This window comes from Lemur catta, chromosome 5, assembly GCF_020740605.2.
Source record: "Lemur catta isolate mLemCat1 chromosome 5, mLemCat1.pri, whole genome shotgun sequence".
In the NCBI taxonomy this organism is placed as follows: Eukaryota; Metazoa; Chordata; class Mammalia; order Primates; family Lemuridae; genus Lemur; species Lemur catta.
Window position 1 is genome coordinate 113,471,458 of NC_059132.1, and position 17,693 is coordinate 113,489,150.

General features: G+C 43.9%; 1 protein-coding gene across 4 annotated transcripts in view; it reads right to left on the reverse strand.

Moving 5' to 3' along the window:
• Positions 1–354: 354 nt before the first annotated feature.
• KLHL2 (kelch like family member 2) overlaps positions 355–17,693 on the reverse strand; it is a 64,758-nt gene continuing 47,419 nt past the window's right edge. For all 4 annotated transcript variants that reach the window (XM_045552545.1, XM_045552547.1, XM_045552548.1 and 1 more), the window contains exons 9-15: positions 12,699–12,816; positions 9,002–9,199; positions 8,461–8,562; positions 7,034–7,162; positions 5,887–6,027; positions 1,858–2,001; positions 355–1,479 (exon numbers count right to left, since the gene is read on the reverse strand). In XM_045552545.1, the coding sequence (XP_045408501.1) occupies positions 1,451–1,479; positions 1,858–2,001; positions 5,887–6,027; positions 7,034–7,162; positions 8,461–8,562; positions 9,002–9,199; positions 12,699–12,816 (861 nt within the window). In that variant the 3' untranslated portion in view covers positions 355–1,450. The remainder of the gene's footprint in view (positions 1,480–1,857; positions 2,002–5,886; positions 6,028–7,033; positions 7,163–8,460; positions 8,563–9,001; positions 9,200–12,698; positions 12,817–17,693) is intronic.

A 17,693-nucleotide genomic window follows, 5' to 3' on the forward strand; every position in this document is an offset into this window, starting at 1 on the left:
GCTTAGAGTAGGTATTTTTTCTTTGACTTTCTTTTTGGTCCAATGCTACCTGTTTTTATCTTCATCTCGTGTCCTGCTCATATCAGGGACATAAAAATATGAAAAGTTTAATTTTACTAATCCTTAAGAGACTTTTCCTTGATGGTCAAGGTTACTTTTTCTTGGAAAATAATTTTCAGTGACTTACATTATTGATTTAATAGTCTTGTCTTACAAATTACTCTGACAACAAATTAAAAACACAGATTTGTAAAGTTACAAAATGCAAATTTTACAAAACTAACATGCAAAAAAAAAAACGAACAGGCAACTTTTTTTAACCTCGAACTCAATAGAGAAAAATCAAGTACACTGTGAAACAAATAATATACAAACTTTTATTCAAAGGTAATTCAAGAAAGACATATTTTGGTCATTTTTAAAGTGAGATTAATTGAAGATCTCAGAAAAACTATCTGATCAACACACATGGCTACTCACAGGAAGTTCTCTCTTCTGTTAATAGCAGCTAAATTTGTACACACAGAAAAAATTCTTAAGACCATGCAGATTTCAGTTTAATTCCATACATTCATTATATTCATCAAAAACCTGCAGTGTTCATGCCAAAGTGTTACTTTAAGAAAAAAATTAAAAATACACACCAAAACATGACCAAGATTGAACTAAAGAAAATAATAAATAAGCTTAATTTATATTTTATTTAAAAAAGTTTGGCATCACACATATTCAAGTGTGTTATACCATGTTCATTCCTCAGAAGTGGCATTTTAAAGTATTAAGCATTGTTAAATATCAAAAAATACAACTCTGTTTTACAATGTAGTACTGGCATAATTCAAAGTACTGTGCCAATTATAAATAGTATAATCAAGTTTCAAACATCTTTTCAAACATATTTAAAGGAAAGCATATAGACACACATTTATATGCACACAATTTATTATGTTCATGTAATCAAAGATATTTTATAAAAGCAAACTGTTTTATCCCTCAGCTAGTTTGTATACTTACGTATGTAGATTTTAAGACCTGTCCAAAGATTTTCAGTTCCTGGGTCTATTTTCAGGAAAAGAAATACAGATAAAATTTAATTTTACAAGAACACACATTACTTTATCCTCCTTCACAGAATAATCCGTAGTCATTCCAGGCGGATAAGAACTAGTCTTTGTGAAAGCAACTGTTATCTGAAGACTACAGAATAAGTCCTAAGTCCAAGCGTCTCATGGAAATTCAGTCAGCTGCTGCTCATTGCAGAAAAAGCCTACACGGTGCTTCTACCAAAAATAATCTTCAGTATCCGAGGCCTAGAAAGCCAGACGCTCGCATCTTCTGCTGAGACGTAAAGTGCAGCTGCAAGTGGAGAAGTGCTAGGCTCCCAGTCACTTCGGAAATACTTGTGAAGCCTGTTTCTCGTGTGTCAATATGCCGAAAATGTCCTTGAGGCTCATAATGGCTTATCAATAACTGTGACCCCTGTGCAAAGAAACGAAGAAATGAAACAGAAGTCACAGCCAGCATTCTGAATCTCTCAGAAAATACCGAATTCTTTATTACTGTAGCAACAGGGACTGAAGAAGTCATTATGTTTTGGAATCTCTTAATCTTTAGTGGTGCCATCACTTTAACCTAAATGACAGTGAAATCTGTGTTAGGGTCCAGGACCACAGCAGACTGTTCCAGACCTAGTCTTTTGCTCTTTATAGTTACAATCTGGAAAAAATGATTTTACTCAGGATACCAACATTCCCCTAATACCCCTCACAGGGACACAAAGAAACTGTTAAGCACCGTGGGTATAGTGATGTGGCCTCTCTGTGCTGTAACAGGAGACTGTAGGAAAAGCAGAGTTACCTGCGTAGCTCCTCCCTGTGCTCATGCACGAGGACACGACCGTCCACTTATCCGTCGTCGGGTTGTAATACTCCACCGACGCCAGGTTGCAGGAGCCGTCATCCCCTCCGACCACATACAACAGACCGTTAACTGCACACACGCCTTTAAGAAATTACAGAGAAGACAATTATTTTAAAAATTCGGTGAATATGGGCCGGGCGCGGTGGCTCACGCCTGTAATCCTAGCACTCTGGGAGGCCGAGGCGGCTGGATCGCTCGAGGTCAGGAGTTCGAGACCAGCCTCAGCAAGAGTGAGACCCCGTCTCTACCAAAAATAGAAAGAAATGATTTGGACAGCTAAAAATCTACATAGAAAAAATTAGCCGGGCATGGTGGCGCATGCCTGTAGTCCCAGCTACTGGGGAGGCTGAGGCAGGAGGATCGCTTAAGCCCAGGAGTTTGAGGTTGCTGTGAACTAGGCTGACGCCGCAGCACTCACTCTAGCCCGGGCAACACAGCGAGACTCTGTCTCAAAAAAAAAAAAAAAAAAAAAATTTGGTGAATATGAATATCCATCCCTGTACATGTTCAATGAGGTGATCCAGGGACACGTATTTCCTAGAAAGGCGGCGAGAAGAAAAGATGATGCAAATGTAAACAATTCCTGTTATTTATGACAGTCTGATACCACTTCTATGCTCCTCCTGTCATTAAGAAGTAGTTGCTTTATATATGCATTATTTCATTTAATTTTCACAATAACCTTACTATTTTGATCCTCGTTTTATTAAAAAAGAAAATAGAAAATTAAAGGTCAAAGAACTTTAGTAACTCTCCCAAAGTCAGCTTCTTAGGAAATCCTAAGGGGAAAAAAATTATCTATTAGCAGAAGGTAGAAAATATTCTTAAGTTATTATACTGAATGGTTAACTATTTTATCTCCTTTAAAGGGGGAAGAAATATTATTTATTTGATTAAAAAAACTCAGTTGTTTGCAAAAATTCAGAATACCCAGAAAAGTATAAAGGAACAAAGATCACCTCTAGTCTTAGATCACTTAGAATAACGACTATTAGAATTTTGATCTCTACGCTAACTTTCCTGTATGCTTATGCACTCAAACACTTCCCTTTTTAATCCCAAAGTAGCTCACACTACACATGCTACTTTAATACTTACCCACTTCTACCAAGCAATATACCTTGGAAATTTCCTCAAATTAATAAACATAAATGTACATAATTTTTAATGACTACACAGTATTCCATGTATGATAGTATCATTATTTAATCACCTTTTACGGAAGGATATTTAGTTACTTTTAGTTATCTTTTGCTTTGCTCTTATCAACGATATTACAATAAATAAGGATCTTTTGCATACTTTTCTGAATACTTGTGCAATTATTTCTTACTATAAATTATTAGAAAGAAAACTCCTGAATCAAATGGTAGCCACCTTTTAAAAGCTCATTATTTCAATTTAATTTTGTTTAAAGTATATTTAATATCCGTTCTGCAGAAGAACGGACCAAGTGCAAAAATAAAATAAAGTATATTTAATATCCTAGAAAAGGCCCAGTGCCATTATGAACTCTTACAAGAGGACAGCAAAGAATCCCGAAGGATGCTGCCACACACTGGTCTTTGCAGTTTTGCAGACAGTTTTCCTAACATAATTAACAGATGCCTGCAGATTTTTAACATAATGAATAATAAGCCCAAACCTCTACACCGCATTGAAAAGTTCACCGGCAACACTCTGTTCTGTGCAGAAGGAGTGGATCATCTTCTCTGTGCCACTCAGACTCAGTGGTGCCCCTGTTCCAGCCTCACAGGAAACACTCACACCATTTCAAAAGGAGCTCAAGTACCTGAAAGCAGGAGCTGCCACACAGGTCCCCAGAGTTGCTGTGTGTGTGTGCAAGTCTGTCCCAGCCCACGACAGACAACACAGGCCTGGGAAGAGACAGGCGACCCCAGAGTGCTCTGCTGGACGGAAGGAAAGAGCAGGAGCTGTCCCGGTTAATCTACGGGGGGGGAGGGGGGGGGGGGGCTCCAGGATGAGGCAGCACCCGCTGTGGAAAGGGGGGTCAGTCCTCACACGCGTGTGAATATGTCAGCGACACACTCAAAAGATGTCAGTGCTGCCAACCCGCTAATGCACAACCGCAGGGGGAGCCCGTCGCTCTGGCAACGCACAAAGCAAGCTCTTCCCACAGTGCTCCCCGGCTCCAGTCGACTGTTCATTGGCCACGTCACTTCATCACATCACTTCAGCCTCCTGCAGGTGCTGAGCAATGCAGGGCTCTGTGTGACCTAATGAAAATGTGCTTCATTTTCGCTCCACTTCTGATGTCATAATTGACCATGTTTATGAAAACTTCTGAAATCTGACTTATCAGCTGCTTGTTATTTCTAATTTACATGGATGCTTTCACCTCTCCTCATTTGAAACTGAATACACGTCCCCCCCTCCTTGCTAGCTTAACCCTTTTTTCCCAATTTAGGCATTTGGATGAGGTCTTTCTCGTAGGGTACGAAAAAGGATGGGCTGGGTAGATCTTATCAGAAGTTTGTTCAGATTATCAGAAATATGGAATTTTAAAATACTCTTTAAGAGCATATGTAAATAACTGAAAATTACATGTTCCATAGGATTATATTGTCTTGTAAATTATAGAAGTAAATTATTTAAGTTTTATTATTTGCATGGGAAATAAATATACATGAGAAGGAAAAACAAACTGAAAACTAACTTTCATATTTCCCTCTCTTGCTGATGGTTCCCAAATAAAGAAAGCTCAATTAACTGTTGTCCAAATCAAAGTATGAAACAATTTTTCAACAGAAACTTAAGAAAAGTCTTTTTCCTAAACCTCACCCATTCCCACAAAATTTTTCCAAGGCCAGGATAATGACAGCTCTCTATATGCAAATTATCCCCTTATTCTTCTGGATAAAAGAAATGAGCTAATTTGGATAGGACAACAATAAACATGTGTAGAGAAAAAATAAGTTTAATTCAACCTTTAGGAAAATACTCCTGACAGTTCCAGTTGCAAATGAGCTTCCTCGTCCAGGAAGGCACGTGCAGGCACCACCCTGGCTGTTCTAACTCAGCACGTGCCACGGCTAACGGCTGTCAGGAACCCACCAAAGGCAGCGGGACGAGGCGCCAGCTCAGACAGGATTAGTAATAAATTCTGCTCTGACAGCCCTTGCGGGCCCACGTGCTTACTCTCCCTTAGGAATCACATACAAACTAAAGCGAAAGTAAGAAGCACATTTTGGGGGGTGCATCTTGCAACAGCATCCAATGGTGTACAGCAAGTACCAGAACTATCAGGATCTTGGTTTAGACTACGGGAAATGGCATGAAGATAATGGTATTTCGAAGATTGGCATTTCCTGAAAAGCTATCAGGTCATCCCGAATCTATTTTCCATTTGTATTTCCCCTCCATAGATCTTTCTTCCCAAGCAATTCATTAGTTCCTTAATCTTGAAGACCTCTGCTTTCTTAAAATTATTATTCACTGTTGGTTTAGTTTTTTTCATTTTCTGGAAATCCCGAACTGTATTAAATAAGGGTTACATCTTCAGGCTTACCCTCCAGATTCAGATAATCAGCTCGCTTTCTAACCAAGTGTAGATATTTACCCAACTAGACTGAATTCCCTAGGAACTGGGATGTCCAGTGTGTGGCACGTGGAAGGCACCACTCAAACACGTTAGTGGTGAGGATGCGCGAATTCAAGCATCAATAAAGACGGCTCTAGTCCTGATTGGCTTCCACATTCCTCCCCCAACAGCAGCAGCCAGCAGAAACTGTAAGTTGACTGAAGCGTTACGGCCACCTGCTCCGTTCCGGATGCTACGCTAGTCACTCGCTCCGTCGGGTCATTATGCAAGTTTCTGCCTCAAAAGGGTTCAAGATCTACCAGGGAACCCAGATAAGTAAAAGAACAACGGAAATACAAAGTGATATCAGTATAGCTTTAAATAAAATTCAGTATAAATTTTACAATCTTAAACTGGACAAATACCTGCATTTCTTCTGCACATGTTCATATCTGCAACCTGTCTCCACGTATTAGTGGTGGGATCGTAGACTTCAACACTTTTTCGTACTAAAGGGCCATCGTGGCCTCCGACAGCGTACAGTAAGTTGTTTAACACACCAACACCTACAAAACACAACAACCAGACTACGGTAGAGCAGAAAGAACAAGAAATGGGTAACTTATCAGGGTTTATTCAAATGACTTCTAACTAAAACTTTTCAAACTATAATTCATAATAAAAGTAAGCTGATATCACAGCCTACAATTGAAGAAACAGAAATGAATAGAACTGATGATTAAACAAGGATCTCACTAGAACTATTATTCTAAAAATAGAGGCATGTCAAAAATAAAATAATAAATAAAAAAATATGTAGGTGAAACGCAGGGAGGAAAAGGCCTTTAATATAATCCTGTTGAAAACAACATCCACAAAAAAAGTTAATTCAGTATTAAAGCACAAGATATATAAGAAATAGATACAGGCCGGGCGCGGTGGCTCACGCCTGTAATCCTAGCCCTCTGGGAGGCCGAGGCAGGTGGATCGCTCGAGGTCAGGAGTTCGAGACCGGCCTGAGCAAGAGCGAGACCCCGTCTCTACTAAAAATAGAAAGAAATTATCTGGCCAACTAAAAAATATATATAGAAAAAATTAGCCGGGCATGGTGGCACATGCCTGTAGTCCCAGCTACTGGGGAGGCTGAGGCAGTAGGATCGCTTGAGCCCAGGAGTTTGAGGTTGCTGTGAGCTAGGCTGACGCCACAGCACTCACTCTAGCCCGGGCAACAAAGTGACACTCTGTCTCAAAAAAAAAAAAAAAAAAAGAAATAGATACAAAAAGATCTGACTATTAAGCAGGTTCCCCACTAGCAGGGAAAACAAAAAAACTAAAAGGAACGGCAGCAACACGAACATACATAGGAAACAGAGATGTCTTTTCAGGTGACAGTTAGAAATTAATTTTCAGCCACCACTTCCTGCACAATTCAAAAGACACTTAGCAGTGCCATGAAAATCAGCACACAGTGTATTTTCAGACAACGTATGGAGACGTCAATGAATCACTTCACTTGTGTAATCACTTTCCATCCCTTTCGTGCCTCGGTTGCTCACCGAGGTCGGCACTCACCGGCCCCACTCCGCCTGGTGCTCATCTCGGCGATGTAGGTCCACTCGTTGGCCGTGGCGCTGTAGCACTCCACCGTGCTCAGACACTGGCGGGAGGCTCCGTCGTAGCCGCCCACGGCATACAGCAAACCTGGGCACGCATCAGACACAGCCACGTTTATACAAAAGCTGCTTTTTAAGTCAGGAAATATCAATATATTTTCCTGGTTGGTGGCAGTTTCCCCGTCAAGGGCTACTGATTTTTATGGGCTACATACACTAAGGCCTTGCCTAGCGGTGACAGGTGGGGTAATCAAACCATGTGAAGATCTGCAGGGGACAGATTATGACACTGATTTTACACTCTCATCAATAACCTGATAGAACAGAAAGTATACGCATTACATCTTTAGATAACACTATTTGATAAATGAACGTCACCCTGGAAAATGGAATTAAGTATCAAATTTATCTTAGTAAACTGAAAAAAAAAAAAGTTAAATCAAGAGTTAATACCAGAATGCAACGGGTGTTATTTGGCAATAAAAAGACATGAAGTACGTAATAAATGCTACAGCCTAGGTAAGCCTTGAAAACATCACGCCAAGGGAAGGAATCCATTTACCAAGGACCAAGTGCTCTGTGATTTCACTAACACGAAACGTCCAGAGGAGGCAAGTCTGTGCAGTGACAAAGTCTAGCAGTGGCTGCTGAGGGTTGGGGAGGGCAGGGCCAGTGGCCAAGGACAGCAGGGCTGCTTCTAGGGGCCGTAAAATGTTCTGGGATGAACGGTGGTGACGGATGCACAGTGAATTGTGTGAGTTAAATGAGTGAATTGTACGGTATGGGAATTATATCTCAATAAAGTGGGTTTTTTTACATACAGAGAATTACACCCACGGCGAGGAGGAGGAGATGGGAACGCAAATTTGCCCAAACTAGTGTTAAAAAAGAAAAAAAATCACACCAAAGAATAATACTTATAGCCTTCTTTAAATTCTGCTGGGGGACAAAGTAGGATATAAACAAGTAACTGCGGCAACCCACCCCTTAAATGTGAGGCGGCCTTGCCCAGAGAGTCCACACACGCCAGCCGACTGGTTCCCAGAACCACTGCATGACAGTCAGGTGACAGGCGTATGTACAGGCCTCTCTCTGACACACACACACACAGACACACACTCATACACTAACACACACATTCACTCAAACACACACACACACAGGGAGAAAGAGGAGGAGAGAGGGTGAAAAGGAGAGAGAAGGAGACAGGGCCTTTTACACAGGTTAATTTACAGAAAGAGGATAATTGAAATTTTACAGTAATTACTACTTTTCTTTTTTAAGTGACAACTTGATTGCCCACTGATAAGACTAGGGGTTTAGACTGTTGGAAGAACCACTCCCGTGTCCCCGGCACGGCTCACCGGAAAGCCCGCCAGCACCTACCTCCGACGACGCCCACGCCCACACTGCTCCTCCTCGTGTTCATCGGAGCGACATGGAACCACTCGTTGGACTTGATGTTGTACGCTTCCACCGACGACAAACCTGCGACAAAGCACAGCACCCTTCACGCCCCCCGTCACAGGTGCAGTTGCTGTTCTGCGTGCACACTGGCAGGGAGACATATTCAGGTGTGCGGCCCTGGACTGAGATTACAAGGAGAAGGTGGCGGAACGTAAACACGTCAACTACGTGACACACGGGAGTAGCGTGTTTTCCAGAGGGCTCGTGCTCAGGCTACTGACATCTACACGCTTTTTAAACTCGGTAAGATGACTGACACTGACGGTTAAGAGGAAATTTATATACTCAGCACTTACATATCATTTAAAGAAATCCTTGATGCAATTTTTAAGCTTATCTTTAAGTATAACACCTATCAAAACACTCAAGTATATCCTGATTCTGCCGCAGCTGTTCCACAAAGGCGGCTGCTGTGTGGACTCCAGCAGCAACGCAGCCCACGTGACGGGGAGGCGCTTACCTGTGCTCCCGTCAAAGCCCCCCACGGCGTAGAGCAGCCCGTTCAGCACCGCGGCTCCCAGCGTGCTTCTGCGGTCCCGCATGTTGGCCACGCTGGTCCACTGGTCCTTCACGGGGTCGTAGGAATCGACCGTGCGGACCCTTAATGAGCCATTAAAGCCACCAACAGCAAACACAAGCCCAGCCATGTAGACCATCCCTGCAAAAGGAAACAGCACTTAACGACGGATCCGCGACTCAACTGCCACCACTAAGGACTGCGCCTTTCTTTCAAGCCCGTTCCCAAGTTCCGCATTCTCTGTGAGGCTTCCAGATCACCTCTAGCTCCTGAACCCCTTTAGAAAATAGCATCTATGTGACACACCTGCAATATCACTGCTTTAAATTGTTAAAACTTTTATTGATCTCAATGCTGCAATACTCGGTAACCGTGCCTGCCCGAGGGCAGTGCCGTGCTCACAGTCGGCTCTCGCACCTGTGCTTGGCCAGCTCGGCGTCTTACACGATGCCATCGGGCTGAGGACGCTGCTGCTCCCTGCTGTAGCAGCGCAGCCTCCAACAGCAAACCCCGCGCGGCCGGACGCAGCTGCTCCCTCGGCCTCCTGCGGGCAGGGGCTGCACAGACCCCCGGGGGGACCAGAGCTGCAACCCAGCAGGCGGCAAATTTCAGCATCAAAAATCCTGCATCTAGAAATTGTAAGTAACAGCAGGGAATGTTCACTGTGGGAATTTGAGCCATTGCACTTTTCATTTTCCTTTCTCTACAAACAACAACAAAAAAACAAATTTACCACCTCTCAGAGGTCGCATAGCATGCTTACCAAATTTTAGGGCATTTAAGTAGTAGGGGAGAAGAAAACAATCAGTCTACGAGGGACCCCCTAGGCTCTGGGTGGAGAGGAGATGAAGCTAAACGAAACGTGATAACCCAAAGTTACCAGGAAATCAAAGTACCGAGAAGTTTAATTGCACAGTTTGTTAGAGAGTTTGGCCAAGATGACACAGCTAAAGGTATCTGCTCTTGACCTGAAGGAGGTGGGGGGAGAGGCACGATGGAGGGGAATCTGTCCGCAGTCACCCAACAAGCAAACAGGACATTTGGAATACCCGGCGTCTGATGGTTTATGGCACAATGAAAAGGGAATGGTACCAGCGACCAGGCAGGAATTAAGAAACCAGTTGGGGAATAGCATGCAAGATTCCATTTCTAAAATAACAATAAAGATAAAATACCCAGGAATAAATGTGTCAAGAAGCATACAAAACCATATAAAGAAAATGTTAAAAATCTACTCAAGGAGGCCGGGCACGGTGGCTCACGCCTGTAATCCCAGCCCTCTGGGAGGCCGAGGCGGGTGGATCACTCGAGGTCAGGAGTTCAAGACCAGCCTGAGCGAGACCCCGTCTCTACTAAAAAAATAGAAATAAAAATTATCTGGACAACTAAAAATATACAGAGAAAAAAATTAGCCAGGCATGGTGGCGCATGCCTGTAGTCCCAGCTACTCGGGAGGCTGAGGCAGGAGGATTGCTTGAGCCCAGGAGTTTGAGGTTGCTGTGAGCGAGGCTGATGCCACGGCACTCACTCTAGCCCGGGCAACAAAGTGACACTCTGTCTCCAAAAAAAAAAAAAAAAATCTACTGAAGGACAGATGTCACTAGTCCCGTCACATTTTAAACACATTACAGAGTACAGTAATTAAAACTGCTTTGTCCTGACGTTTGGATAGCAAAACAAATCAACGAAAGAGAACAGAAAATTTAGAACAAAAGTGCGTAAATGTAGGGATTTAGTCTATGACACAGGCAGCATTTTGAATGAGTGGAGACGGGTAGATTAGTCCACGAAGGGTGTCAAGACGACTGGCTAAGCCATTGAACAAAATCCATACCTTATATCTTATACCAAAATATACCCAGATGTTTTAGATATGAATATAAAAAATAAAACTGTAAAGGTACTAAAACATTCATGTTTTTAAAATATAATTTTGTTATAGGAAAGAACCTGGCAGATACTACCTTACCCAGGTGATCACGGTTAACATCATAAAAAAATAATCATAATAACTCAATCTAATCATAAGAAAACATCAGACAAATCCAAATTGAGGGACATTCCTCAAAATATATGACCCGTTCTCTTCAAAAGAATCCAGGACATAAGAGGCAAGGAAAGGCTGAGGAACTACCGCAGACCAGAGAAACTGAGAAGACACAACAGCACAACACGGAGTGAGACCGTGAGGCAGAACCAGGGAGTCGGTGGAATCCGGTGAAATCTGAAAGAAGTTCAGTTAACAGCAACATCGAGTGCCGATGTCTAGGTTTTGATCTTATCACAGTATGTAAGATGTTAATGCTAGGGAAAGAGTGCACCAGAATTCTTGGTTCTATCTCTATTATTCCGTAGGTAAAATTATTTCAACATAAAATACTCAAAAAACATGTTGTGTATGTGTACACACACACTCACACACATGCATGGATAATTTTGGAGTATGGCTTTTCTATGCAAAAAACAAATCCCTGAGTCCAAAGACTCAGACTCTGGTAAACAGGACTACATAAAAAGTAAAGTTTTTACATGGCAAAAATGGCACAAGTCAACAGATAAAAGATTAACACAAATAAATATTCACATCACATGTGACAGACCCCATGATTTCTCTGTGAAATCACTAAAACAATTTAATAAAAATGGCACAAATAACAAAGTGACAATTCAGAGAGAATTAACTCTCTCGTCATTGCAGAAGTGAGAATTAAGATGAGGTATCATTTTTCACCCACCAGACTGGCAAAGCTCCCAACATCTGATTAGGAAGTGCTGTCAGGAGTGTCGGGAAACCGGCACATTGGTAGTTTATCTACTGTTAGTACGAATAATAATCAGCGTATCCTCAGGATACCCTTTGACTCAGTAATTCCAATTCTAGAGTTGATCCTACCAAGATACATTAGCATATGTGCACGATGATGTATGTCTAAGGAACTCACTGTAGCACTATTTATAACGTAAGATTAAAAACAATTTTAATGTGCAATTAAAAACTAGTAAAATCATACTACCATCCAGACCCAAATAAAATAGTAGACAATTTTTAAAGAATGAGGTTAACTCTGAATATGCTAATAGGTAACGATCTCCAAGATGTACTTTGAAACTGCCGCCATCACAGAAATATTCCATTACATCTAGAACGCGCTTCGCTATGGGAGACAGAAACCACGGATCCAAGTTTAAGTCTCAGGAAGGAGCATCAGAGTTTGCAACGGCCTCTTCTGATTGCATTTGTGGGGAAATGATTGTCTATGTCAACAAACGCTTGCAAAACCGATACCTGAAAGAAGGCAGCTGTGACTTACAGCTGGGTCAGGAGTCTCCTGACACTAAGGGTCCCAACCTAAAGTCCCCTCCCGACACCCGAGGAAAAGCAACTAGGGAAACACCGGCCAAGTGCCGGCTCCTCCAGCTTCCACTGAGGAATCCGAGGGACACGTGACGATGGAGGCAGGGCAGCCCTCCCCGTCCGTGTCCTACGTGAGTTACGTGAGTTACGTGAGGCCCTGGATCACTGTTTAACCACATGGCTGTTTTAATCAGAACTGTTCTAACAGAGTTCTCTAATTAACACAATGGGACTTGAGAGGGAAGCTCCCAGCTTCCGGCGGTAAAAATGACGCATGACACTCACCTGCCCTGCACCTCCTGGACGGCAGCTCTGCCACCTGGTGCCACCTCTCTTCCTTGAAGTCGTAGCACTCCACGCTGCGGATGGCCTTCGGCGCCTGGCCCCCGACCACCACCATCAACTGCAAGGGGAAATGCACGTGCTTGAACAAACGACTCTGACGTATTAGGGGATGCTAAATGTCCCTCCTACAAAGACGGAGGTGTGGAGGGTGTTAGCAGGAAGACGTAGGGTGGGCTGGGAGACACCACCAGCCAACACTTAGTAAACATCCACAAAGGGGGCACGTGTTAGAACCACTATTATCCAGCACATTTATTCAAAAATAAGGATTTCAGAAACCAAAATGAGTTTCTGATCCTTCAAGCAAAAGCAGTATTGAAGCCGAAAACCGCAGGCAGCGTGTCGTCGGGCCATAACCCGACCCTGGTTTCACAGCCACCAGGCATCAGACCTCCGTAACCAGGGAGCAGACAGAAAGGAAATGTGTGTTACGGGGCAGGTGAGGGGAAAAGGGCGGGAAGGTTAAAACAAAGATGGAAGAAGAAGAAAACTATCAGAAAAGGAGGAGTAACGGAATTGGAGCTCGCAGCTGAGCACACAGTCCCGGATCTGCAGTGAAGAGACCTCCCCCGAGGCCTCAGCAATAAACAACCCAACAGGGCAGATCACAGAGATGCCAGAAATCGTCACAGTCTGCCGCTGAGAACCTGTGAGGTCTACAGACATCTTCAGCTCAATCCAACAACTACCCGCTAAGTGCCGACCACCTGCCCCTCGCGGACCTTGCCGGGTGCCAGACACGGGCACAAGCCACGTCTCCAGCCCGGAGAGCTCGCAGGTCTCAGCGAGGAGACCGAGCCCTGAAGCGACTCAAGAACGACATGCAATGACGCGTGATCGCAAGGCTGCGTGACCGCAAGGCTGCGTGACTGCAAGGCTACGTGATCAGCACGGACACGGACTGCCACTGCTGACCGGGTGGGGAGCTTCCCGGCGGACTGGACCCTGACCCGGGCCTGACCCTGACCAGGTCACCGCGGAAGAACGGAAAAGTTAAAACGACATCTCATATGAAGCCATAAAAAATGGCAAGGACCCAGGGAAAAGACGAGATGATGACTAGAAAAACAGACATTAAAAAGAAACAAAAAATCAAAACGAACCTAACATGGAGCAACTCACACACACAGAGGGGTTCGCAGCCTCGGCTGGGCAAGGACCGCCTGTACTCGGAACTCATCCCGAATGAGAGCAAACCTGAGCTTCCAAAAAGAAGCCGTTTTAGTTACTTAGTAACTGCAGAGCAGAAGGAATTTTAAAGGTCTTAAAAGAAGACTGAACTCAGACCAATCATACAATTTTTTGCAGGTCTGTCGTTCTTCTAGTGCAGAATTCAAATAAATAAAAGGAAGAATTAAAGAACATCCACAACACCTTTCCCTCCTGCCACAAAGGAGGGATGGGAGGAAGAGGCAAGGCTGTAAAATCACAACCTGGTATTCAGGTATCTGTGTCTGAAACTTCAAAACTCAGCCCAACAGTCAGACGAGAGTTGAAGAGTCTTGGATGATGAATCTGATGAAGATCAATTTTAAAAAATCTCAGAAGGGAACACTGTTTAAAATATTTTTGAGAAACAACACCGATTTATCAATTTCATGATTCTCACGCTTTGAATATTATCACTTTCATGCACTGGTTCACTTTTACACATCAGAGTGAGGACGGAAGGGACAGTAGTGACAGTCGTCCTTTACACACCCGCGAGCGGTGGAGGGTGGGGATTGGAATCGGAACGGGGTGGAAGGAGACAGCGGGGAACCCACACAGGAGGGTGAGGGAGCCGCAGTATTTACACGAGATCGAGAAACTTAAAGGCATCATGTTCTTGTCCTCAGAGGAGCTGCTCCCATGCCGACAGCCCACGTGTGAAGACACCTGATCTCCCCTGAGAAGCACCACACGAACTGGGCGATAAAGGAACAAGAGGGAAGACTTTGTGTAGGAAAACTTAAAATGTAGCATATTTGAGGTGCGTAAGGAGCACTGACTTTGCTTAATACCCGAAATGTAGGTCAATTAAACTCTGTTCTTTTTAATTTCTTCACCTACTAAATATTAACTTAAAATTGTCTCCTGAAGGCTGGGTGTGGTGGCTCACGCCTGTCATCCCAGCACTCTGGGAGGCCGAGGCGGGTGGATCGCTCGAGCTCAGGAGTTCGAGACCAGCCTGAGCAAGAGCGAGACCCCGTCTCTACTAAAAAGTAGAAAGTAACTATAAGGACAATTAAAAATATATAGGAAAAAATTAGCCGGGCATGGTGGCACATGCCTGTAGTCCCAGCTACTCGGGAGGCTGAGGCAGGAGGATCGCTTGAGCCCAGGAGTTTGAGGTTGCTGTGAGCTAGGCTGACGCCACGGTGCTCTAGCCTGGGCAACAGAGTGAGATTTTGTCTCAGGAAAAAAAAAAAAAAAAAAAATTGTTTCCTGAAAAAGCAAGTTTCATAATTTTCTAATTGGAAATTTCAACAGACTCGGTAAAAAAATTTTTTAAAATACCCAGAAACACGACAGCATTGTAAATAATGCAGATTCTAAAGAGAAAAAGGAGCTAACAAAGCACAGAGCAAAACACATGTAGTTTTTATGATGACGTTCGAATCCAAGGGTGCCTCACACAACCCAAGCACTCACTGGGAATGACACGAGCGCCAGCTGGATGACGTCACAGAATCAGAGCCTCTGTGACAGCACCGTGTCCCTGTCGTGGCAGGAACACTGCCAAGCTGCGTGGCGATTTCCTCAGCTCTGCCGCCACGTCTGCTCCACCTCACGTCATTGCGTGATAAGGCACCTCGTTACCATGAAGCACTCAGCATGAGAAATCCGTCTGGGCGTCACCCTTACCCACATGCTTGGCATCGGTGTGAGTGTGACCACGCCATAGTGACCACGCGTGCTGCTGAGAGCACCCAACACGGCAGCTTTCGAGCAGCACGTGGGGGTCATGTGTGAGTCCGCAGCTGTGGGTCACGTGTGAGCCCACACGTGGGGGTCACGTGTAAGCCCGCAGGTATGGGTCACATGTGAGCCAGCATGTGGGGGTCACCTGTGAGCCAGCACGTGTGGGGTACCATGTGAGGCCGCATGTGTGGGTCACGTGTGACTCTGCATGTGGGGGTCACATGTGAGCCAGCATGTGGGGGTAACCCGTGAGTCTGCACGTGTAGGTAACGCATGAGCCCACACGTGTGAGTCACATGTGGGTAACGTGTGAGCCCGCATGTGTGGGCAAGCCAGCGTGAGGAGGCATCCTGTGAGCACAGCACACGCAGGGGCCGTGCACACGTCGCTCAAGCTGCCGCCACGGCTGGGCCCTCCTCCCGCACCTGCCCACAGGGAACAAACGGGGTCCGTGGGTCACACACCCACCACCAAATGGAAGTTAAAGAGCTGAGAAACCCAAAAATGTGGCCCAGGTGGGGAAGCCACTCAGAAACCACGACCGAGGAGCCCGCCCGGAAGCAGCACAAGCGGAACAGACGGCACAGCCTGCAAAGGGCAAGTGCAACACTGGGCAGGACTTTCCCCGGACTCTGCAGGAGGCTTTCAACTGTGACACGCTTATTCCAGAAACCAGAAGTGGATTCGTTTTGACTCCAAAGGTCTCTGCAGCACAGCTGGACACAGCAAAGCGCAAGATGCCAGAAGAAGAAATAGACAGGAGAGATTTTTTATTAATATGAAGTGTTCAAAAAGTATTAAAGACAAACTATTTAGAAGGAAGTTGAAAAGACTATCATGAAATAAATGGTAACTTTAAATTTACGGCCAAGACTCTGAGCACTTTTTATAAGTGGATTATTTTGTAAGAACAAAGACTGACACCAAGTAATATGGACAAATAGGAATTAATGAAGATTTATAAAGAGGCTTGTTGTAAGAGCAGACGAAAGGGTGTGGGGAGGAGGTGAACGCCACGAAGCCAGCAGACCAGGCTGCCGAGGTGTCGCGGGAACTAGCCGACGCACTCACCAGGCCACTTACAATCACTTTTGAAAAATCTGGAGAACTGAGGAGAGATCAGCAAATTTAAAAGAGGCAAACATCAACTTTCCAGACAAGGCAGGAAGCGAGTGCCTTGTAAATACCTTTTGTTGGGTGATAATAAAGCTTGATAAAAGTTTAGAATATTTTCAGAAAAGCATTCAAACTTCTACAGGCCAGTAAAATGAGTAACACTCAGGGATGCTAAAAAAAATCATGCAAATTTGAATTCATTTAATGCTCAATCTCTCTGCATGTCACCTGCCGAGTCACACGTTTCTGGCTTAGATAATAAACATAATCACAAAGACCAAAACTTTCCACAGATGGACTGTGCCAGGGGGTGGGCATCTCTAACGAGGGGCTACCAGGGGGAGTGTTAGGGTCCACTCTAAATTAAAGTATTTACTGATGATCTAGAAAAATGAGAAGATAGCACACTGGCAAAACCTGCAGTTAGCTCTAAGTAGAGAACCGTTGGTAACACTGGGCAAAACAGAAAACACCACCAATCAAGATTTGATGCAATTAAAAATGCAGACTCCACAAGCGAACTAGAAAACATTAGATAAAAGCACTGATGTGAAAGAATTTAAAAGACATAATTCAGCGGAAAAGACAGAGTAGCAACCAAAGATGATATAAGAAAACAATGGATAACAGGTTCTTATTTCTTAATACAGCATTGCTCCAAACTCACACAAGAGCTAAAAATAAATATGTAAATTAAAGCATTGTATTACAGATCATTCTGATTAGACCATACACAAATGGTACCTAAAGTGCTGGTCTTCTAGCATTGTAAAGAGGCAAACAGGACACAGGGAACTGCAAACGGAGAGACAAAAATGAGGGGTTATTTTACAAGGAAAATTAAATAAGAAAAACACAACTAAAAAGATGACGGTAGAACATAAACTTTCGCACAGGAACATACAAACACTGAAG